This window comes from Gossypium hirsutum, chromosome A12 (genome assembly GCF_007990345.1).
Source record: "Gossypium hirsutum isolate 1008001.06 chromosome A12, Gossypium_hirsutum_v2.1, whole genome shotgun sequence".
NCBI classification, from domain to species: Eukaryota; Viridiplantae; Streptophyta; class Magnoliopsida; order Malvales; family Malvaceae; genus Gossypium; species Gossypium hirsutum.
The window spans coordinates 96207163-96232122 of NC_053435.1; the positions used below are offsets into that span (position 1 = coordinate 96207163).

Below are 24960 nucleotides of genomic sequence, written 5' to 3' on the forward strand. Positions count from 1 at the left end.
AATTTAGCAAAAACTTAGGTAAATGGCCGAATGCTATATCCTCAACCAAAACTAAAGTTTTTAACATGGGCTATGTAGGAAACTATGTGATTAACTAGATTTTCACAAGACTTTGAAGATAGCACATGAAACATACCTTAATTTTGATGCTAACATAGCCGAAAGTTTGGTCTCTCCTATCCCCCCCTTTCGGCAATGAAGAACAAAAGTTATCAACCTTGCTCTTTTCACCCACTTACTTATTTCATTATAATATAAAAATTATTATTACATATTATAATACATTTATATATATAAATACATATAAAATTTATACTTTTTCAATTACTCAACCACATGGCCGACCACTATAAAAAAATGAAAATTTGACATGCACATCCTTATGCTTTTTAAACCATAGTAATAAGCCATCACATAAATACCTAGCACATTTCTTAAATTTTTCACACGAGTCCCTTTCAATAAAATTCACCTTAATTGGCAAAAATCAAAGCACCACAAATTCACTTATGCATTTTCACACAAATTAAGCACAAAATTTATCATTCAATTATTTTCACGACTCAGTTTAGTGGTCCCGAAACCACTTCCCGACTGGGGTCAAATTAGGGCTGTCACAAAATAGGTCTCAACTGTGGGAGTAGCACAAGGAGTTAAGGTACAAATTGGGGATTGAAAAGACAATGATGACTTTGAAGTAATTCACTTAAATGATTACAACTTTGTTATTGGTTTAAATTTTCTTGAAAATATTAATGCTCTATTGGTTCATTTCATCAATTGTATATGTATCTTGGATACTCGTTAACGACAATGTGTTGTGTCAGTGAGTCGTGATAAGAAAGGTGGAACCAAAGTATTATCGGCAATCTAGTTTGCCGAGAATGTTCATTGTGGCAAGAACATTGACTTGGTAAATCAGAGTGCTACGAAGACTCCCTTGGAAATGCTAAAGGCGTAGAAAGCCGATATGAAGCTTATTGAGTTATTAGTGAGGCTACACCTATGAGAGAAGTGGGTTGTGCATCAGATTTTAGAGTCAAGGAGATCTTGATCGAGGCAAGTCACAATAGAGGCAAGTAAGAGTGGTGGGCTCTTTTGAACGAGTTGTACAAAAGAGAGAAATGGTTTGAGTTAGGTGATGGCGAAGACATAAGTCGAGGCAAATGTTCCGAGGGATAGAACTACCCAACAAAGAGACTAATTAAAAATCAGCTGAGGCATCGAGATAATTCTGAGACGAGTCAAACCAATGTCATTTCAAGGACGTGACAAGGGCATCACGATAATGGATCAAGGAGAATATCACAAATCATGGATCAAAACCTGTGACGAATGCACACAGAATGTCCCATGAAGGTCAACTAATTAAATGGAGCTCATTTGACCCACTTGAACTGGTTTGATTCGTGGAACACACGAAAAAACCCATCTATTTGAAGCATTGGTGGCCCAGTGAAACACTCCAATAAAATTAGAGTTTCCAGGGTAATTATTGTAAATCCTAAAGGATAAAAACATATAGAGTTTAAATCCTTTAGAACTTTCATCTTGTAGATAGGCACTAATCTCAGTCGTTGATGTAATTCGATCTGTACTGTTGGATTTGGGGGAGTTCAACTATAAATAGAGCCCTCCCCCATTCATTTGTAATCACTTCATTCATAGTTATTGAATATATTTGAGAGCATTTACTCAAACATTTGGTGTGATATTATTTTATTGCGACTTTCTGTTCGATTCAAAGTCTCTTTGTCATTTTGAGTTGCTTCCACTTTATTTCAGTGCCTTAAAGAGATTCTGTGTGAATTCTCATTTTTCAAGAGTTAGACTAACTTAGGCGGATTTGAAGTAAAGAAATTATTTAAGACCGCGTGCTTTGTCAGACTAAAGTTTTAGCCTTGTGACACTTGGACATCCCTTATTAGATGTGTCTTGATTTCTTTTGATGAGATTTGAACCCATGCCTTATAAGGCAATAATTATTTTATGTAAATACAAGTTAAATATTTAATTATTTAATTATAACATTAACTTCAAAATAACTTTTAATATTTATACTTTAATAATTTTTTATTAAAATCTTTTTAATAATGGTAATTAAATAATTTAATGAATCCATCTTAAGGTTAATATATATGAATTAAATATAAATTTAAAATATTTAATTTTAATTGAAGTAGAACATAATTTTTTATGAAAGAAATCAAAGATATATTTAATTTTATATCACTTCAATATGTAATTAAAGTTTCATTATATTGTATTAAAAATAGATTAATGAATAAACTAAATAGAAAAATAAATAAGGGTATAAATATTTTTATATTTAAAACTTTCTTAATAAATAGATATCAATAGAATTTGGAGAAGCATCCACTCACATCATATAAAATTCATTAGTTTTACCCAATTTTTTAACCATTAAATTAAATTAAATCAGTGACTTGCATTCTCCAAACATGTAAAGAGTCAACAAAAGAACTTCCTAAACTAGTTGGGAGCATGAAAGAAAAAATAATATCTAAATGCAATTGATCGAATTTTATGAATGATGTTGTAAATTTAAAATAGTTGGATTTCCAGAAATAAAAAATAGCAGTACGAAGAAGATTACTTCTTCTTAGAAAAAAACGATTAACGGAAAATAAACATATTAAATTGATTAATTTTAACAAAAATTATCAATAATAATAATAATTGGACTAAAATTTTTAAATTAAAAAATAAGACGGTTGAAGTTATAAATTTTAAAGTACATGGATTAAATCTTAAATTCTATAGAAGTACAAGGACTAATAGTTTATTTTAACCAAATTTAAACAATCATTCATATTTATATAGCTATTATCTAATTTGACAAGTTAGCAAGTTTAAATTTATAAAATTTTTCAATTTTTTTACAACTTACCCATTGAGAAAAGGCAATTGGGTGTAGTTAATTTTATTCCAAAATAGGTTCAATTTTGATTTAAGAAATTATAAAGTTGGTACAGTCGATTTTTCAATGGAACCCAGATAAAGTCGCCCTTTTTAAGTCTATCCCTTTTCTAGGTCTACTTGCATCAAGAAGGCCTGTTGAGTGGAGAATGTTGTCATAAATCAACAAACCAAAGAAAGCATGGTGTTTTTATACCACTTGGCTCTTACTGTTTAAATTGACAGCAAAAGGCTTTTCCATTTAAGAAAACACAAATCATTCCTCTCCAAATCCCCATGCAGCACCAAAACCTTACACTTTACATTATATACAATAGTATAACAAACAGTATATCCGGAATGACTTTTTATTTCTTTTGGATCTCTAATCATGTGATCAAGAGGACAAACACTTGGCATCTGAGGAATACATAAGTTTGGTTTGCAGAGCATGATATTTAGGCGAAACTGCCGTCAATATGACAATGCCACAGAGGAGAACCAACCCCAGACCTAGACTATTAACAATCATGGACTCCGGACAGTGTTTGGATACAGTCCGCCTGCTTTGCAAGAATGTCGATTTCTCTAACAACCCCGTTTCCGCTGTTGCCACTGCTAAGCCATAAGTGTAGAGACCAAGGAAGATATGCCACGGCAACACCTTTGCTCTTATCGTCCGCACTTCACCTCGGTGCCAAAAGCTTACAAAACCCACCAACCACTGCATTCAAATACACAACCACAGCATATAAAAAATTATCTTTTCATGTAAACGAAAACTCCTAATCTCCTTGTCATTAGACTGAATTAACCAGCAAGCCGAATATGTTGTCTTGCTCTGAATGTAAACGATTATTTTGAGCAAATGAGAGTATGACAATTGATCAGTCTTTTCAATGAAAATTTTCGTGCTTAGGCAATAGTTAAATAAGTCCATTAAGGATGGCTCCAGGCCGTGCTCATGAGTTATCCCGTGTAACGCTGGAATACATCATCTCAGCATAAATAATTGAAAAAGGCTAAAATACGTTTTTGAAACTTGCTAAGCAGCTAAGGGAGTCGTATAAATGGGGCCACAACCTCAAAAGAAAGCAACACAATATTAATGGGTGAACTGCAATAATTGCAGCTTTCAGCATTCCGTTATTTTTTAATGTTTCCCAGTAGATAAAAAAAAAGAAAAGAAAAAAGAAGTGTGAATTGTGATTACAGTTTCCGGTAAGTTTACTGTAATTAACTTGCCCCTGGAATGTATTTATCAGTAAAGAAAACTTAAGGGACCATTTTTGAAGAAAGAAATAGGAACAAAAAATGATTGAGTGGTTGAAGAATAGAACCTGAGCTCCAAACAGGCTGACACAGATCAAACCCATCCAAGAATGCAGGCTGAAAAAATTAGCCACAATGCCATCTTGTCCATGGAACTTTGTCCAAATCCCAAAAACCCCACAACCTAAAGCCACCCCTTGAAGGCACAAATGCACAGATTTCTTCAAATTCCTTGAACCAGGCAACCACCTGTGTATCAATATAGCTGAAAAGAAAGAAGAACTTTCAATTGTTTGAAAAAAAGAATAATCTATTTTCACTTCATTTTCTGATTTACCTTCCCCACTTATGAGAATGAAGCCAATAACCATGAGCAAAGGATGGAGGACCTGTAAGCAACACAGATAACTTTCAAAGGCTGCAAAAGGAAATGTGAAGTAATTAAGTAGAGAATGGAGTGATAAATAAATACTCACTGCATAGATGAGGTCTTCTTGGGAGGGTAAAGAAGAGTGAGGAAGGAAGCTAGACTTGAAAAGAAGAGCCCACGAGAGGACCAAAGCTGCCACTAGGATCCCTGATATTCTAGCAAATAAGAGAGGCGGAACCAAAGGTGGAGAAACTGCAGCCATGGGCTTGTTTAGAAACATGCAACTTCAGTTTGAGTACAGCTGAGCTGATGAGTGAAGTGGCGAGAGGATAGCTACCGACACACACTCTCAGATCTAGCAGGCTGCAAAGAGTAAAGGACCAAAGACATGAGACCTTTAACAATACTTTATATGGAAAGTTTCTATATTTTATTTACTGCCTTTGATAAGATTCCCTGTAATCCTCCTATGATAAACCAGGACAATGAAATTTATAAATGGATCAAACGATCAAAAAGGCCAAAAAAAAAAAAAGACTATGAGCTGATAGTGGGGCAATGGCGTTGCTACTGCATTATGACTGGAGCCCTGAACTACTATATCTATAATAACATCTTCATTATTGTTGGGCTCCTTTTTTGGACAGTTTCTGGGCTTCTTGATTAGGGATTAATGAAATTCTTGCATTCAAAATCCAATCCATATACATTTTGACCTTCCTAACAAATTTAAGATCACTCCACTTCATTCAAGTTCAGCTGTCAGAGAAGGATGGCTTAAAAGCCAGTTGAGCTCAAGTAGATGGCTCAGCAACTGCCTTCCTCAACAATAGTTTGTCTTTGTTAGTACTGTTTGATGTTGTTACGTAAACTGTTAGATTTTGTAATCTTGTATATATAATGGTTTTTTTTGTTACTCATAAAATTTCGTCTAGTTTGATATTGTTATTGAAAAAGTGTAATTTGTTAATTTTAGATATTTAATATTACTGTCTAAAACTGTGGTCGAAAGTTAAAATATTTATTTTAGATATGATTTTAGTAATTAAAAAATCCCTATAACAATTTCTATTAACTCGATAATAACAATTACTATTAAATTAATTAATTTAAATGATATTTAAGTAATTCAATAACAACTGCTAATAATAAAAAATACTATTAAATTATCCCCATGCATCAAACCAATTTAAACTATGCATAACTCATCACATATTCATTCTTAAACATCTTAAAGTATTAAGCTAAATCATAACTTGCTTGAAGATAATTAAAAACACAAAAATAGCACAGAGGAGGGCCAATTTGTATTTTCACATCCCAAACTACAAAAGCTAAAAGTCACAACGCCACCTACCCAGCTTTTCGGTTTGGCTCAAAGAAGTGCTTTAAGTTCTAAAAGCATGTTGTTTGGGATTGTTTCTCAGGTGTAAAAGTACTTCTAGCACCCTACATGCATTGTAATATCAACTGCTGTTTGATGTTATGGTTCTAAAAAAAATTAATAAAAGAGAAAAAAGGTTAAAATTAATAGAATAATGTACTTAAAATTATTCATAATCTCTCTCCAACTTTAAAATAAGAGGATGATATATTTGAACACACTTAAACTCACGTCCTCTTGCACTAATAACAATGTCGATACCAACTAAACTAAAACTCAATCAACTTTTTAATAGTATATTTTACTGTCAATAATAATAAATTAATACTTCGAAGTGCATTTTTTAAATTTTATTTTCATCTATTTATAATATCTCGTTAACTATCTCAATAAGAAAAATGTTATATGAGCGTAAACCAGATGGTACTTCTCCTTCAACTTTTTAAGTTTTGATTAGTTTATTATTATGGCAGACCAATGAATGAAGGAATGCATGGTCCGGAAGTAGAGTTTCCTTGTGACATAATCACTTACCAACTATTATAAATTTCAAAATAGCCGATAAAAGAAATAAGGACACGGCAATTAATGATAAATTAATGGTCAAAGATGATTTCATCAGCGGTTGACAAAAAGATTGTCGATTGCGATCCTAAAGCAAGTCTAGCAATAGACTCACAAGCAGTCACTTCATAATCTTTTTATTCATAGTGATCTGCTGATATATGCTTTGATTTTTATCCCCTTTTTTACAAGCAATTCAGAGCTGCAACCTCAGGGCCAGGGCTCAGAAAATTGACAGGAAAAATAGATATATATGGTCTAATTCATAGACATGGCCTGGACTGGATTGACTATTTTGTTGAAACCCAACCTGCATTGATGTGAATTGGTGGGGGCAGGGACGGCATCTTCGAAACACTCGATATTTAGCATTTAGATATTCTATTTTGTAGTTTATCTAAATGGGATTTACAAATGGAGCGCCCTGGTTAACACCCAAACGTCAAAACTTCAAGAATATAATATATATAATTAGTATAATTAATTATGCCTAGTTTAAGCTGCCTTGCCAACTTACTTTATTTTGATTTTATTTGCAACCAGTTTCCAAATTGTGGTTTATATTCTATCAAAAAAAGAAAAAGAAAAGCTGTTGCTTATATCAGTTGCAACGGTTGGCTACTGGCTTTATGCATGCAAGCTTAAGATAATCCATAAGCATGAGAAAGGATATATATATATATCACTTAAGACTTAATTTGTGCTGTATATAAACTTGTCCCTTGAACTTTGCTCCAAGCTAAGATGCCTATGAAATGGCAAAAACGTCGATGATTTCTAGAATCTGGACAACATTTTATGGCATTTTCGTTTATCCATCCAACCTGGGAGGCATCGAGAATATAATTCATTAACGACACCTAGTGCCATGCGACCTCAAAACTCCAAAGAATCTACGATAGCTATCTATTAAAATAAACATATACATCTCTCATTATTTACACAAACTAACGAAAACCATGGAAGGCACTGGATCTTTCGATAACAATCCGGTATGATCTTGTTGTCATCGATCTTACCTTGTCTTGTATTTATATATTATATCTGAGCTTCCCACAACCCAAAAGACACAAGATGGATCTAAAGCGCACCTAGCGATCTGTCGTATTCATTTAAACCTTGCCTAGTAAATTCCAATTTCGATGAATACTTATATCCTATCACAGTATCACTACTATTTAAACCTACCCTCGGTTCCACTGACAGTATCAGCGTGACTCAGAACAACTAAATTAGAAACTTAAAGCAGCGAAGGGAAGATATGGAATTTTCTTGCAAGGATTTCAAGGTAGGGAAATGCCAAGGCCAAAAGCTGGTGGATGGTGAATCCATGCCGCTAGTTCTGCAACCCCCCAAGGCAGACAAGGCTGATATGGAGTCGCTTCTGTTGGCTTTGAAGACAAACAAGGATTGGTTTGAGCAATTGATCATCAAAAACAGTGCTGTCCTCCTCCGGGGTTTTGATGTCAAGAATGCACAAGACTTCAATGACATCGTTGAAGCCTTTGGTTGGGATGATATTCGTTATGTCGGACCAGCACCTCGGACGCATGTGCATAAACGTGTCTGGACAGCTAACGAAGGACCTCTCTCCGAGTTCATATATTACCATCATGAAATGGTTCTGGTATGTCCCTTTTCGCTACTATAATATCTTCTGGAAACAAAGACATAACTCCATGCTTTTACAAATGCAACCCAAATTACGGGATCAATTACTTATTTAGCTATTTCTTAGTTTTTAATCAACTTCAATAAATATATAAATGTTAGGAAGGCTGCATATGGAGCTGTAAAATTGGCCATGATTATGATTGATTTACACAAAACGGAACGCAGAACAAATCAAACATGAAATTTGATCCTACTGCGCTCTCGAATTTGATAATCTTTGTCTATAGCTGACAATTTTGATGATGCAGTGAAGCTAAAACATATAAGATATCTTTCACTTTAAAAGTTGACACATATGGCTTCTCCTTAGGTCACGAATCAGCTATGAAATTGGTGTTTAACTAGATCTTACAATGCCATTGTTCACCAGATAAAGGAATCTCCGAAGACATTACTACTATTCTGCGAGGTGCCACCACCGGAAGGTGGAGAGACGCCCTTTGTTCCTAGCTTTCGAGTAACAGAGCGGATGCTAGAGGAATTCCCAGAAGCTGTGGAGGAAATGGAAGCCAAGGGGTTACAATACTCATTTACAGCCCTCAGCAAGAACGATACATCATCAATGAGGGGCAGAGGCTGGGAAGATACTTTTGGAACATCGGACCGTGAAGAGGCCGAGAGAAGGTTCGAATTTGATTGAACATTTAGTATTTAATATTTATTAAAAATTTAAAATTGAAGCACATATACATATATGCTTATGAGCCTTAATTCTGAGATAGTCTGTGAGCCTCTAAACACAGCCAAAAATGCAAAAAATGTTACAGGGCCGAAGCGCTGGGAATGGACTTGGAGTGGCTACCTAATGGGGGAGTGAAGGCTGTATTGGGACCTCGATCTCTAACTAGGGTGTTTGATCGAAGGAAGGGGAGGAGAATGTGGTTTAACACTGTAGTCGGTATGCATGGAAAAGAGATAAGCTCAGCTAGCATGGCAGATGGAACAGAGATTCCAGAGAATGTAGTTAAGAGATGTGGAGAGATCATAGAAGAAGAAAGCATTCAATTCAAGTGGGAGAAGGGTGATGTTGCCATCTTTGACAACATGGCTTTGCTCCATGGACGGAGGCCTTCTAAGCCCCCCAGAAGAGTCCTTGTTGCCACTTGCAAGTAGACTTCCCCTTGCCTCAACTTTATCCATCCAAACATATCATCTTATACCAACACTTTTTAATTTAAAAGCTTTGCTTCGTTTCGACATCAGTCATCAGTCCTATGTGGAATAAGAAAGCATTTGTATCTTGAAATGTTTCTTTAAAATATAATGAAATAATAAAAACAAACTTTGTAAACCTTTTTTTTTTCTTTTTTGGATATTTTCATTATAGCATAAAGATATATATAGTTAAATTAATACCTTTTATATCTACTTATATATGCATGGAAAGTTCAAAAATCTATCATTATTTGCTCAAGAAATATGTAAGCTGGAGGAGCCCTTCTCTTGGATGGTACAAGTTGAAAACTGATGGCACGTGTAAATCAACTACGGGCATAATCGCTTGTGGAGGAGTTATACGAGATTAGCATGAGAAATGGATTTTTGGATTTTTTAGATTTTTTAGATTCATTGGTTCTTGTTCTGCATTGGAAGCTAAATTTTGAGGTGTTGAAGACTTTCGACTTGCCTGGTGGAATGGTCAAAGAAGAGTTGTTCTTGAATTGATAATATTGATGGTGTTAATATGTTGACCAGGAATGCTAAGATTGGAGAGTATAACTTCAGTTGGGAAGCTCGTACATAAAGAAAGAATGAGAGGTGATTATATTACAAGTCTACAGGGAAGGCAATAAGCTTACTGATGGTTTAGCTTTGGTGGCTTGGAATCATCCGTTACAATGTCTCTGCCTCATGGGTTTTTGATTTACTATATGCTAACGCAATAAGCTTACTGATGGTTTAGCTTTGGTGATTTGAGGTCAACCGTTGCAATGTTTCCTGATAGGTTTTTAATTTACCATATGCTAACTGTCATGATTTTGTAACCGAAGAATAGTGTTGATTAATGTTTGTTTTATTCTCTCTTTGATAAAAAAAAATTGGAACTTAAAAAAAAAGCAAGAGGAATGGTCATTGATGATTTCCGAAGCTCCCGAGCAGCCCTGTAACCAATATGGTCATGGTTATTCCACCAGACTTCACATTCCAACTTGAATTTTAACAATTGATACGAATATGATGACTCGATTAGATAATGGCCAACTCCAGCATGCAATGCACGCATTGCTTACGGTGGAAGTACCTGAATGATGGGGCGTTAAGATGCACTGACCCCGATATGCATATAACAAATCAATCACAATATCTAAGTCATGCTAAGTGGAAAACAATAGCGTATTAATTAGATTAGATCCAACGACGTTACGGACAGCAAGAAATTAAACAGAACATAGTAAAAATATTGCCTACTTTTTTTTATTTCTGGAGAAATAAGAAAGAGAACAAATTCCGAGCATAGCCCTATTTCAGTCTGATGTTTGCCAGGCCGGATGGTTTTGACTGTGCATTTTAACATTTCAAATAAAAGAGAACAATTTCACATGGCCCGCTAACAGCCGTAAAGATTTTCAAAAATCAAGCACAACTATGGGGCATGCAAATGCATGTCTTACCCACGACCCCTCCCCACATATCCATACCCTCTTCCATAATACCCACCACGATAACGACCACCACGTCCACGTCCAGTTCCACGCCCACGTCCACCTCGATGTCTTGAAAAATCACCAAAAGTCTGCACCACCAAAACCACTACAATATCAAAAAGGGTCCACATATTTCAGAGAGTTAATAGGAAGAATAAACAAGCAATGCATCATCACCTCTGTGTCTAACTTCATTTGCTCAGAGAATCTCGGCCTTCCGTTTTGCGAGTCATTATCAAGTGCATTGCAGGAGAGAGTATCAAAAAAGTCATCCTTATTGTAAACAGGCTGTACAACACCAGAATGATAGAGTGAGTAGAGAGCCTTTAAGATAATCAAATTATTACATGAGTTAAATATAAGTTGGTAAGATAACCTTCGTTTGAATCTTAGGTATTTCAGCATCATCTTCATCTTGAGAACCATATTCATCAACGGCATCTGCTTCTTTATCCTTAGTATGAGATTTGCTACTGTTACCAAGATGACCCCATACTTCATCTTTCTTGAATTTCTCATTCATTGCCACGAAATCAAAGTCTTCAGTAAATTTTGTCACTGGACGTGAACTCTACCAATAAGAGTTTTCCATAATATACAGTCAGTCTTGAAGAATAACTATAACCAACAATAAAATGCATTCAAAATTTTATTTATGAAACTTGATAAGCCAAGAATTATCTCTAAAACATCTACAAACTAACCCAAATAGTCAATTCCACCCAATAAATTACAGGCTAAAATGAAATGGTTTAGCCTATAATCACATAGCTTCAACAAGACAACAACAATATTCAGCTTGCTGCATCTTTTCAAATTTGTGAAAATTCAACTTTAGACTACAAATGTAAACGAAGTTTACCCCAGTTCCTCTTCCTCTTCCTCTTCCTCTTCCTCTTTCATATCCTCTATAACCATGGCGAGGTTGAAAGGAAGCTCCATTTGGCTAGTGGGAAAAAAATTGTAACACTTGTCAGGCTCCTTACAACATTCAGTTAAGCAAATTATTGCAAATGAAAGTCAATGAACTTAACACTCATGAAAGGTTTTTTTATCAAATATCATATAAAGCAACAAAGTAAATTCTACACTACAATAAACAACACACAAACCTAAAAATGTATATCTCATGCTCATCATGATTTTTTCTCGTTTGGGACAGGCACTACTTGGGTAAAAGAAGAGAAGAAAACAAGTAAAATAATTGCCGTTATGCATTAAAAGTGCCCACCTTGCGTGTGCTAACTACTCATAATCTACAAAAAGATCCTTACAAAAGGAGACACATACTTTCACAAATGAAACCACGAGGCTAACCCTTCAAATGGACCCAGATAATCACACATTCTAAGAATCCATACTTGGTTTAACTTTCCATATCAGTTCTAATTTCCCGTTTTGCAATTCATAATCACATTAATACCTTCTCAAGCAGCCTACAGTCAACAACCCAAGGAAAAGAAAACTATTGAAAATATGTACCACTAGTACATGGCAACAAAAATTTGGAAATTTCAAACTCAAAATCCTGTGAAACAAAAATCAAAACACCGGAGCACTTTCTGTACGGTAAGTACAGCATCCTAAAGAAGTAGCTTCAGGAGCAAATTTCTTAATATGGTAAAAAAGGAACAGAATTTGCAAATGTTAACATCCGCACTATTCTCTTATCACTTCACTGCAACCAAAGTTGTCAAAGCCAGATGCAGAATATTAATGTCAAAACAGTTTATTAGATATCAGTGTGCAATGCACTCTGGGCACTAGAACCTTGCATCACACAAGGCACAGAGGGTGAAAAGTTTGGTCAAAGCAAATGTGCTAATTTCTAAAAGATAACTAGCTTAAGAATTTGTTTCGTAGCATTAGGCAATGTGTCCCCAACAATCAATGTTTATTTAATTTTGAGCTTTATTTAAAATAGAAGCATCAAAGTACCTTTGGGGCAACATGTGAAGAAACAGGTAATGACAATAATGGAGGCTGAGCTTCTGAGACAACAGGTACTGATGGTTCAGGCGATAATGATGAGGACACTTGAACCACTTCCACATCTTTATGTGCAGTTACTGCAGGCTGAGATGAAGGAACAACAGTAGATCCTGACTGCAAGAGCTGACCAGGGGTTACCAATGATTGTGTAGATGTTTCCACATGAATAGAATTTGAAACCCCGATGACAGAGGATGCAACCTGAGAAGCACTTTGATATGGCAAAGTAGGAATTTCACTTCGTTTGTTGGCAATTGGTGGTGCAATGGAATTTAATTCTGGACTAGAACTCGTCAAAGGAGCAAGTGCTGGCGAGCTGGCACTGAGTGTAGCTGGAGGAGGTGCGGGACTTGGAGCTTTGTTAGGCAAGGAAGCAGACAAGGTTTCTGATGCCAGCGTAGCTGAGGGTGCAGGAGGCAGAGAAGATGAAGTGGCAGATGATAAAGAAGAAGATGTGAACATGTGGGAACTCGTACTGGCAGGAAGTAAAGAAGGAGGAATTTCAGGCAAGCTTGAACTATGTAAGTTAGCAGAGCCAGCAGGCAAAGAAGCATTAAAATTAGGATATTGCATTGGTTGCGGCATTGAAGGAGGCACTGACAGTCCTGGTGATGGCCGAAGCAAAGTTTGCTGGTGCAAATGTGGAAGCGCATTTGGGGAGGCATAGTATCCTTGCCAATACATAGGCATAGCAAGCCCACTACCATTAGCAGTTGGAGGTTGAGGTGATGCACCCCATGACCCTATGTTCCCACCAGGTTGATATAGAGGTAGTGCTGCTTGAAAATTAAACCCCGCTAATCCCATTTGAGTGTTGTGTGAAGTAAGATCAGTCAAAGGTCCACTAGCAGCAGATGGCATGCTTGTAGTTGTTGAAACTGAGTGTGGAAAGTGAGACTGCAAGGATACGAAAAGCTTCAGGATTTGATATGTCAAACTTTGAATCAATATTTCATTTTTTATTCTTAACCTGGATAATTGCAGGATCATTGTTTATGGGTGGGGTAGGCTGTGTAGGTGGTGAAGATTTAACCTGTAAATCCTGCAAAAACCAAGGAAAAAGAAATTTCACTAGTTAGTAAATATATTAACATCACGATATACTCGATTACCATGCAAGTGAAGAAACACAGTAAAAATCTCAGCACTGAGCACATTAAGTTCGGGGGGAATAAAATCTAATAAGCATAAAAATGAATACCTTAATGTCACTCCCACGGAACAATATGTATTCATAAACTTTGTCACTCGGGGGTACTTGCGGACCATCCTTTTTCCTTCCTTCAGTTCCAAATGATCGTACTGCCCGTACCGAGAGAAAAAAAGAACGATAAATAGTAGCACTTGGAAGGGATGAACGATGCTAAATTGCTAAATTGAATTTTAAGGGTAAAACATGCAAATCCGGTCCTAGGAAAAGCGAAGTCTATGTTGTATGATGAAAACAAAAATAGGAGAGAAATTAAAGAGAAGAGAACAGGGATTACCGTTTCTTAATCCAATACTGGACTCGTCCGGGTTGATGTTGTAAAGAACGCCCTCGTATCTGATCTCACTCTTGGAAGTCAAGCTTATTAAGCTCCCTATGTAGGAATCAGCCGTTGAAGCCGATTTCGAACTTGAATTCTCCGCCGCCATTACCCGATCTCTTCTCTTCTTCGGAAAGAGAGGGATCAGGGATTTCTTAGGTTTTTAGATTGTGAAACGGACGACCCCTTCCTTTACTTTCTTTCTCATCATAATAAAGACCATCATCTTATTATTATTATTTTTTTATTATTTTATACAATTATTATTACTATATTTTACAATACTCTCTAAAAATATTTTATATTAAAAAATATATATTTAACAAATTTTTATGGATAGAGCATAAGAGATTCTTATTTGAATTTGTTTACTTTGTCTTTTTTATTTGAATTTGTTTACTTTGTGTTTGATTACAAAATAATATTTTTTAGTTATTTTAATTGGAATGTTGTATAAAAGCGTTAAGTAAAAAAAATATCTTTATAATAATACTAATTATTTTTTAAAATAAAAATATTTTAGTAATTTTATAATTAAATTGGGGTCAAATTAATTCGTGACATCATCTCAATAAGAAAAATTATAAAATATTCTTTCATAATTAAATTAAGCTATATTATTTAACGGTACTTTAATTTTTTATTAAAAATATTAAAATATGCATATTATCACGAGTAGATCTAGGGGGCCTGGCAGGGGCCCAGCCCCCTAAAATAGAAAATTTTTCATGTTGGCCCTTTATAATTTATAAAATTTTAAATTAGTAATGGTAAAATTGCACTTTGGCTCCCAAAAATAATAAAAATTTTATTTAATCCTCTAAAAAATATAAAGACATAGGCTATTAATATGGCGAAATTACATTTTTATTATCGTAAAAATATATAATTTAATTTCGCCCCCTCAAAAAAAAATTGACTTCACCCCTACCCTTAAGTCGTATTTCTAGATTTGTCACTGCATATAATGGGATTTGAACCAATACCAAATGTAATACCCTTAACCCGTATCTGGCGTCAGAATAGGGTTACAGAGTATTACCGAAATTTACAGATCAATTAATAGACATTTCATTTCATTTAGCATTCATATCAGAAATCAATCAAAATCAAGCTTAAAGTCCCTTATATGAGCTCTTGAAGCCCAAAATATATATTAGAAACAAGTCGAGGCTTAATCAGGTACTCAGAAAAATTTTCAAAAAACATTCAAAAATTTTAAAGCTGCAGGGGACACACGCCCATGTCTAAAGTCGTGTGGACATTCGAAATAGGGACATAGGACTATGTCCCAACCCGTGTCCAAACATGTGAGCTCTCTGACTTAGGTTACACGGCCAAGCCACACGCTCATGTACTAGGCCGTGTAAGCATACTGAATTGTATTATTAAGGTGCAGGGGTCACACGGTCAAGCCACACGCCCGTGTGGTAAGCCGTGTGAGCATTATGTTTTGACCTATTTTAAAAATACAGGGGACACACGGCCACGTCACCTGGCCGTGTTGTAATAGCCCAATTTCAGTTAAATTAGAACAGTGGTTTTGGGACCACAAATCTGAGTCTGAAAGAAATTTATTTTAATATTATTGCATGGTTTGCATTATGATAGGAAAGATGTAATAAATTTTTGATAAGAAAATTTTACCGGTTTCATGTTTAATTATAGAAAGGACCAAATTGCATAAAATGCAAAAGTTGAGTTCTAGTAGCGATAGGTAGTATATAGCTATGGAATTCAAAACTTGAGGTCCTTATATGGTAATTAGACCATTAGATAGAGTTAGTAGATATTTATGATGAATCATCCATTGAAAATTAGAAAAAAAATGACTAAATTGGAATTTGAAATAAATAAAGATGATAATAACTTAATATCATCTTATTTCATCATCTTCCCCAAATATTTTCTATGAAAACCCTAGTTAAGAGAGAGAGTTTCAATCAAGCTTAATTGGGTAAGTAATCATGTCCTGTTTTTAGTAATTTTATATTTCCGAGATCGTAATAACTTAATCTATCTATTTTGGGGATCAATCTGTAAAGTTATCAAAGTATAAAATTTTTCCATGGATGAGTATGCTAAAATTTTGAAATATATGGTAGAAAATGAAAGGTTCTTGATAGATAAATAACTTTTGTAAAGGAAATTTTCATGAAATTGTGATTTTAGGACTAAGTTAAAAAAATGTAAAATTCATGAAAAATTTATGAATTTTGTGAAATACATGGGTTGTAAATGTTATATGATTTTTTTAGGCTTGGAATGAGGATTAATTTGCATGAATTTCATTTTCCGAGCCTAGGGACGAAATTGAAATTAATTAAAAAGTATAGGGGTAAAATAGTACTTTTGCCTAAAATGTAAGTTGGATTGAATTGGATATTAAATGTGTTAAATTGATGTTAAATTCATTTATATAGATCTAGAAAGATCAAATAAAGAGTTAGATCAAAGAAAAGAAAAAGTATCGGATTAGTAGATCTCCTTATACGAGCAAGTGATAAGGTAAGTTCGGGTAACTAAATTATGTATATTTATATGCTTGAATTGAATGTTGTATATGTGACTTGTATAAATGTCATATACATGAAATTGGTTACATATCTGACAAAGGTCGATAAATATTAAATTCCGTTTGAATAATGGAATTCGATGGATACAGGATTTCCCGATTAGTTGTGGTCCTGCATATGTTGCAGACATACCATAGCTTTTACGAGCATCTTGTTATAAGTCCTCTCAAGTTTCCCGTTATATGGTTTTTGTGAGCATCCTGATTGGTAGTGATCCTGTATGTGTTGCGGACTACCGCAGCTCTTTGTGAACGTCCTATTATATAATCAGTTGTGATCCAGCATATATTGAGGATACAAACGCAACTTTTATGATCATCCTGATATAGAATCTTTGTGAGCTTCTTGATATGACTCACTTGAAATTCCTGTTATATAGCTATCCAGAGTTCCCTAATAATAACTCTTCTAAGTTACCTGTTAAGCTCAATGAGCTTCCTGTTTTAAACTCTTATGAGTTTCCTGTTATAACCCGGAAAAACTTCTTGTTACATGGCTTGAGAGAGTGCTTCCTGACATAATGGGTACCCCTGAATATGAGTTGACAGATTACAAATTGTACACTTTGAGTGTACTCTATGTGTATCCATCGATATTTAAATAAATTCAACGGGCAAAGTTCTGACATGGTTAAACCAAACTAAGATGATTTGTTATAGAAATGCACATTTTAAATGGAAATATGATATGAAAAACATATGTATATGAAAGTTATTATATGATGAGCTCATCCTTGATTCTTGATGTTTACATGTAATACATGACTAACAAGTTTCTTAAGATAATATGTGTTTAGGCAATTTGCCAAATTTCTTTGGATAAATTTTGTATGCTTACCTTAAATGTAAATGAGTGGTAAGTTAATTTTGTTATACGAACTTACTAAGTATAATATGCTTACTCTGTTTTATTTCCTTTATTTTATAGTACTTGGAAGCTCGTAAAGGTTGGAAGTGGGTCAGAGTAAGATCACACTATCCTTCAACTCATTTTGGTATAATTAGTAAATTTTCCTTGGTATAATGACATGTATAGGTTGAATTGACCAAATGATGGCATGTTAATATTTAGTTGTAATTAGCCATTGGAATGGCTAGTGATGGTATGTTTTGATGTATATGTGTATGAGACCATATTATGTTTATATGTGTTGTGTGCTTGAATTGATATATTGTTAGGTATAAATATACTTAAATGAATATTTGACCAATTTGGTAAGTTGGTCACTTGAAAATCTGTGATGATATGTCATGCATAAGAATTGGTTTTGGCTTGATTTAAATGTCTTGAATTGGTTTGGGAATGTGTTAAAACGTTAATGTAGGTGCAAGGCAAATTTGGGTGAGAAATAAGGCTTGGAAGTGGCCTTATTTTGTCCATATATGCAGAGACACGGGTATATGTCTCAGCCGTGTGTGACACACGGCGGCGTGTACGGGGTGTGGTTTGGTCATGTGTCCCCTACATTTTAAAATTTGAGAAATAGAATGCTTTGAATTGCTCACATGGGCAAAGACACGGGCGTGTGTCTTAGCAGTGTGTGTCACACGGCCTAGCATATGGCCATGTGACTCCTGCACTTAATTTTTGAAAATTAAATTGTCCACACGGCCTAGCACACGGGCGTGTGGCTGGCCGTGTGACCCAAGTTAGAGAGTTATATGCATATAGACACGGGTTAGGATACGGCCTTGTATCTCACATTGAATGCCCAGATGGCCTGGGACACGGGTGTATCACTTGGCCATGTGAGACACACGGCCTGACCACACGGGCGTGTGTCTCATGTACCTTGGAAAAATTTAAAAATTTTGCTAAAAATTTCCTGGGTTCCCGATATAGTCCCGACTTGTTTTAAATGCATAAATTGGACTTCGAGGATTCATTTAAAGGACAGTATGATTGAATATGATTAGTTTTGGTTATGAATAGTAAATGATATATGTAAACTATTTTTAAATCTGTAATGTGACAGCCCTAATTTGACCCTAGTCGGAAAGTGGTTTCGAGACCACAAAACCGAGTCATAAAAATAATTAACCGCTATATTCTATGCTTATTGTATGTGTACATGCATGTGTGAAAATTTCATGCTTTAATTTTGTCATTTATATGTGAAATTTATTAAATAGGACTCATGTGAGGCAATTGTGAAATGTGATAGGTAAAATTGAAGTGGTCTATTAATGCATATTATAAAAAGGTTGAACTTGCATGTCAAATATCCCTTTTTGTTGTTATTGGCCGGCCATGATGATGCTTTATATAAAAATATATTATTTATCACTTAAAATGGCTTTATATTTTATATTTAATGAATAAAAAAAAGAAAAATGGGTGATGAAAACAAAGCTTTATGTTTGTTTTTCTTGGCCGATTAGAAAGAAAGAATTTGGGGGAAAACTTTCGGTCATTTTGAAGCATAAAGAAGGTTAGTGAATTGTGTTAGATTTTTGAAATTTTAACTTGTTTTAGGTTGATCATCTTGATTCTTACTTAGCCCATGCCAAAGCTTTGAATTTTGATGGATGAATTTGCACATTCGGTTATGGTTAACAAAGAAATAAGTTGATTATAGCCTTTAAGTTTTGAAGAAGAATTTGTTGATGAAAGAAGTTAATCTTGTTAAAAGTATGAATTGTCATTGTTTGGCATAGGTGATACTCATACGAAATTGCTATATTGGTCATGAAATGGAATTTTTAAATGGAGGCAAAGTTTGTTTAGTTAGGGCTGAATGGGGTTTACATGATGTCAAGGCATGCACTATATATATATATGTATATTTATGCCTTATGTATACACCTTGCGTCATAGAGACAATTGAATATATATATAGTTAAATTCATATATAAGGTAATGTAATAAGTTATGTAAATCTTTGTTGTGCATGCGAATTAGATAGGGAATAAATAAGTATGAAATTGAGCCATGGCCTATTTTATACTTATTTATTGAACCATGTATAAAGGCTAAGATTTTTGAACCAAGAAAACCCGAAAATGAAGGGATCTCCACCCTTTTTGGGTTCGGCTCCGACGACAGAGGGAAACGCCGACGGTGTGACCCAGGGGTTCGGGTAAATTTTCTCCCTTTCTTCTTTTATTTCTTGTTCTTTGAAGCTTAAAAGTAAAATCAAAAATGAAAAAAGAAAAAAAAATCAGAAATTGAAAAAACGTAACCTTCTTCTCTTGTTTTTTTTTTGCTCTTTTTTTTCTGAAAACCTGCTACCAGAATGGGGATTCCCCCCTTTTTTTGTGTGTAATACCACCCTCTTTTTAACCAGCATATTGATATGGCTTTTACAACATAATAATAATTTTTTTTACTATTTGCTACAGTAACTCGTGCGTGACCCCTGTTGCTTTTCCATAATTTGCAGGTGGCAGTGGTAGACAGCTGGTAGTGGCGGGCCCAGGTGCGGCGGCTAGGGTTTTTTGTTTCCTTTTTGGCTGAGAATTGTTTAGGTGTTGGGCCATTGGGCTTTTAGCTTTTATTTTTTGGGGGGGGGTTTTGGTTTGATTGTTTTTTTTATTATTATTTGGTAGGCCCGGGCAAATTTTGGGCCTTACAACTACCCCTCTTTGCTCATTGTCGTGTAACGAGAATAGAGCAAAGACTATAAAAGGACCAATTTTGCCTGGGCTCGCCGAGTCTTGAGTTCTTGATCCTTGATCTTCTTTAAATGGCTTCTTGACGGCTTCAATCTGCTTCACTGCAACTCAAGAAGGCGATATCTGCTATCTTTGATCTGCTCCCCGTCTAATACAGAGACGCCAAATCTGTCATCTTTGATCTGCCCTCTGATAATACAGAGACGCCAAATCCGTTATCTTCAATCTGCTCTCTACCGCTACAGAGATGCCAAATCTGTTATATTTGATCTGCTCTCCGCCGCTACAGAGACGCCAAATCCGTTATCTTCTATCTGCTCTCCGCCGCTACAGAGACGCCAAATATGTTATCTTCGATCTGCTCTCCGCCACTACAGAGACGCCAAATCTGTTATCTTCGATCTGCTCTCCGCCGCTACAGAGATGCCAAATCATCTTCGATCTGCTCTCTGCCGCTACAGAGACGCCAAATATGTTATCTTCGATCTGCTCTCCACCGCTACAGAGACGCCAAATCTGTTATCTTGATCTGCTCTCCGCCGCTACAGAGATGCCAAATCATCTTCGATCTGCTCTCCGCCGCTACAGAGACGCCAATCTGTTATCTTCGATCTGCTCTCTGTCGCTACAGAGACGCCAAATCTGTTATCTTCGATCTGCTCTCCGCCGCTACAGAGATGCCAAATCATCTTCGATGTAATGAACCGAAAGTTACGGTATCGAAAATTGAGTCTTGAGTACTGTTTCCGTGAAATTTATTCATGAATATTTTTAGAAATATTTATGAATTATAGTTGAATGGTTATCTAGTGTTTAATTAAGTGAAGTAGCTTGAATTTAGTTTAAAGGATTAAATTGCATAAGGAATAAAAGTTTAATTATAGATTAAAGAAGTAAAAGGGACTAATCTAGCAATTAGACCCTAAGTGCCATGTGTGTGAATGTATGATATAACATGTGTAATAGTTGGTATATATGTGTAATAGCTATAAGATATTTTATGTTATAGCTATTACACATGTTAATTTTATATTTATTATAGGTTAATAATAATATAATATAGTATAGTGAATAAAGAATAATGAGTAAAGAAACATAGAAAGAGTTACAGAGAGCAAACGTGAGAAAGAAAGAAAGAAAGAAATAGAAAAGGGAAATTTGAGGATTAAGGCCCTAAAGCTTGATTGGTAAGTTGTTTTAGCTCATTTTTATATGATTTTTATGTTTATGGATGCCTAATTCAAAGTTTTACATGTATGAGGTTAAAATGAAGAAAAATAGAAAATTTTTAGATATGATTTAGTTGAATAAATAGAGGTTTTATGGGTTAAATTGATAGGAATTGAAGTTAGAAGTGAAAATTGAGTGATTTATTAAAAGAATTCTAAGTTAGGTTTAAATAGGGATTAAGTTGAATAGAGCTCAAAATTTATGTTTTATAATGAATTTTATGAGTTAGAAATTGTTAATGAGTTGATTAAAAGAGAATATGAAGCTTAAGTTAAAGAAAAAAAAAAGATTAGTAATGGAAAAAGGACGAAATTGGAATTTTTGTAAAAGTTTGATAGAAAGTGAAAAATGTGTTTTATGAATTAGTATATTGATGATTTTTAATTGTATGATTGTTAGTAGCAAACGTAGCACCGGATACGTCATCAAAGAAGGGAAAAGAGAAAGTGAACGAAAATATCGATTAAATTCGATAAATAGTGGTTTGTATTTCTATAGACCGAGCTTAATCGTTATTGCTATATTTGATATTTATATTGTATGAAAATGTGAATGAGGTAAGTATTTTTACCATATTGAAATGAATGTCATTTGAGTACCCTATTAACAGTGTCGGGCTAGTCGGATATAGTTGACATGTCATAGGAATTGGAAGTATTGGATTTTCCGACATTGAGTCGATGAGACACTATGTGTCGACTACTGTTAAAGTTTCGGATTTGTTCCGATGAAGTACTTTGTGTACTATAATGTTAAAGTCCAGATATCCGATGAACACTATGTGCTTATCCGGAGTGGGTTGGATCCGTGTATCCGTCGGTGTCCGAGTTATGTTAATAAGGGTAAATAAGTAAAGATTATTAAAAGTACTGATTGATATTGAATAATAGCAATATGTGTTGAATTACCATGTTTAAAGTTGATTAAGCTTGTTTATAGAAATACCACTGAGAGTATTCTCAGCGTACGGTTTGTTTCCGTGCGCGGGCTAGGTACGAAAGTAAAGGACTCAGCATACAAGCGATCCCCCTCAAATTGGTGAGTTTCTATCTTTAGAAAATGGCATGTATAGATTCTTGGTTATTTGAAAGATCTAAGTTAAGTGATATTGGTATGTTTAGTAAATGTTACCAAAACAAGTATGTATGTTGATATGTTATGAAGATAATAAGAGGAATGTTGGTAAATGTTTAAGAAGAATGAAGATGTATAACTTGTATACATTTTATACTAAAACAGATTGGAAGTAACAGTAGTCCAACTTTAAAATATAAAAAAGTATAATGAATTAGATGATGATAAATTTAATTGAAGTTTAATGAATCTATTTTATATGGAAGAACAAAATAGGTAAAAGAGTGTGTTTTATGAGATATTTACATTTGGTGAAACAGGGTTAGAACAATTTCTAGATCCCTGTTCTGACTTAGAAATTTACCATAAATTGTGTATTAAGAATTAGGACTCAAACTTTATTTTATGGATTCCTTTATTGAGTCTATTTTTAATTGAAATAATGGCGTAGTCATTGGATTTCTGTACAGGAAGAAATTTGATTCGTAGTGCACAAGGGGTCAGAGTAGCCGAACCCTGAAACAGGGGAGACTTTTTCTAAATAAACTGTACTAATTGCCTGACCAAAAATTCTAGAAAAAATTAGGAATAGATATATGAGTCTAGTTTTATGAAAAATTTACAGAATTGGATTTCGAGTTTTGTAACTCGATATATGATTTTTTTAGCGACCGTGACGCAGATGGATAGTTACTACGAAAACTGTTAAGTGCTAAGATAAGTTTTGTAATGTCTCCTGCTTGACTCGGCAACGGTCTCGGGTAGGGGGACGTTGCAATATTGATTGATATCAGAGCTAATTAGTTTAGTCGGTTCTAGGACTAAATCGAATGTCAATGTGAATCTAGAGGTACATGCCATAACTGAGTCAAATTTGAGTTGGGGATTGGATGCTGATATGTTTGTTGAATATTTTTGTTTTATAGCATTAAGAATGTCTGAAAAAAGCATTGAGGGATACTGATCAAGAGATGTATAGTGAAGATGATGAACCGTAATAATGTGAATGAATCGGTGTCTGCCAACTCCAAGTGTGAATCCAGTGGGAAATCAACCGAATGTTGGAAGTGATAATACTGAAGTCTTTAGAATAATCGCCGATACCCTTCAAAAAGCGGTAGGAACTATGCTTGCTACGTCCTCTGTCCCTACTACCTGAAGAGCTCCAATTAAAGAATTGAGAAATATGGAGCTACAGAATTTTTGGGTGCAAAGGGAATTGATTCGACTACTGCTGAAAATTGGTTAAAGACTACAAAGAGAGTTCTGAAGCAACTTGAATGTACACCACAAGAAAGCTTAGTGTGTGTTGTCTCATTACTGCAAAGGAAGCTTTAGTATGGTGGGAACCAGTGATTCAGAATGTACTTGAGGAACAGATAAGTTGGGACTTCTTTCAAAAAGAGTTTCAAATAAGTATTTGGGAGAAATGTACATAGAGGACAAAGACAAGAGTTCTTAACACTGAAACAATGTGAGATGCTCATAGTGGATTATGAACGAGAATTTCTGAGATTGAGCAAATATCCATTGAGTTTGTACCGACTGAAGCTGACCGATGTAAAATATTTTTAAGAGGATTACGTGATGAATTAGACTACAGTTGATGCCTCTTAGAATCACTGGTTGCGGATTTATGGAAGAGCTAAGATGATTGAACAAATTCTCGAAGGGATAAAAATCTGAAGTTGCTCGTTCGACTGAAAACGTCCCGGATGGTTAGTTCAAGTCCACAGCTTAAGCGGTCAAAGGAATCCGAGGTATTGGAATTTAGTCTCGATCGGAAGGGTGATCAAGGTTGGAAAAGACGACTATGTGTCTACTGGCAGTATCCAGTCCAGTTCGAATACTGAATTCCAATATGTGAGCATTGTGGAAACCGACACAAGAGGGATAGAAAGTTATGGAGTTGTTTCCTTTTGGAGCACCATCATTTATTAAGATTGCCCAGTATCTGAACAACACTACATAGGCAAAATCTGAATTTGCTTCCAGGTCGGGCTCAGGCCGAAGTAGTTCGTTTGCTGATGTGTACTAGAAAACTATGAGGTGCTACACACATCTAGCTAGAGCTCCAGCTCGAGCGTATGTTGGTGAGGAGACTCGAGACAGAGCCA

At 35.0% G+C, this 24960-nt stretch overlaps 3 protein-coding genes across 6 annotated transcripts in view; 1 reads left to right on the forward strand and 2 right to left on the reverse strand.

Moving 5' to 3' along the window:
- Window positions 1-3271: 3271 nt before the first annotated feature.
- Window positions 3272-5429, reverse strand: LOC107934786 (probable transmembrane ascorbate ferrireductase 4). 2 transcript variants are annotated; one of them, XM_016867291.2, is made up of 4 exons: window positions 4668-5429; window positions 4529-4580; window positions 4260-4456; window positions 3272-3643 (listed from the first exon to the last, which is right to left on the reverse strand). In XM_016867291.2, the coding sequence occupies exons 1-4, from the start codon at window positions 4839-4841 to the stop codon at window positions 3317-3319; spliced, it is 750 nt and encodes a 249-aa protein (XP_016722780.1). In that variant the 5' UTR covers window positions 4842-5429; the 3' UTR covers window positions 3272-3316. The 2 variants fall into 2 exon arrangements, with proteins under 2 accessions (XP_016722780.1, XP_040939113.1); XM_041083179.1 differs by having other exon boundaries at window positions 4260-4580; window positions 4668-5130.
- A 2162-nt stretch (window positions 5430-7591) lies between these two features.
- On the forward strand, window positions 7592-9470 carry LOC107934790 (clavaminate synthase-like protein At3g21360). Its single transcript, XM_016867295.2, has 3 exons — window positions 7592-8136; window positions 8554-8807; window positions 8951-9470. The coding sequence occupies exons 1-3, from the start codon at window positions 7771-7773 to the stop codon at window positions 9294-9296; spliced, it is 966 nt and encodes a 321-aa protein (XP_016722784.1). The 5' UTR covers window positions 7592-7770; the 3' UTR covers window positions 9297-9470.
- Window positions 9471-10573: 1103 nt separating this feature from the next.
- The window catches only part of LOC107934795 (protein decapping 5), a 15013-nt gene continuing 626 nt past the window's right edge, over window positions 10574-24960 (reverse strand). The window contains exons 1-9 of one of the 3 annotated variants that reach the window (XM_016867302.2): window positions 14308-14571; window positions 14022-14122; window positions 13791-13862; window positions 13022-13717; window positions 12767-12934; window positions 11691-11774; window positions 11205-11399; window positions 11006-11116; window positions 10574-10917 (exon numbers count right to left, since the gene is read on the reverse strand). In XM_016867302.2, the coding sequence (XP_016722791.1) occupies window positions 10792-10917; window positions 11006-11116; window positions 11205-11399; window positions 11691-11774; window positions 12767-12934; window positions 13022-13717; window positions 13791-13862; window positions 14022-14122; window positions 14308-14458 (1704 nt within the window). In that variant the 5' untranslated portion in view covers window positions 14459-14571 and the 3' untranslated portion in view covers window positions 10574-10791. Of the gene's footprint in view, window positions 10918-11005; window positions 11117-11204; window positions 11400-11690; window positions 11775-12766; window positions 13718-13790; window positions 13863-14021; window positions 14123-14307; window positions 14595-24960 lie in introns of those variants that run through there. The other 2 variants (XM_041083180.1, XM_016867300.2) reach the window with 2 other exon arrangements.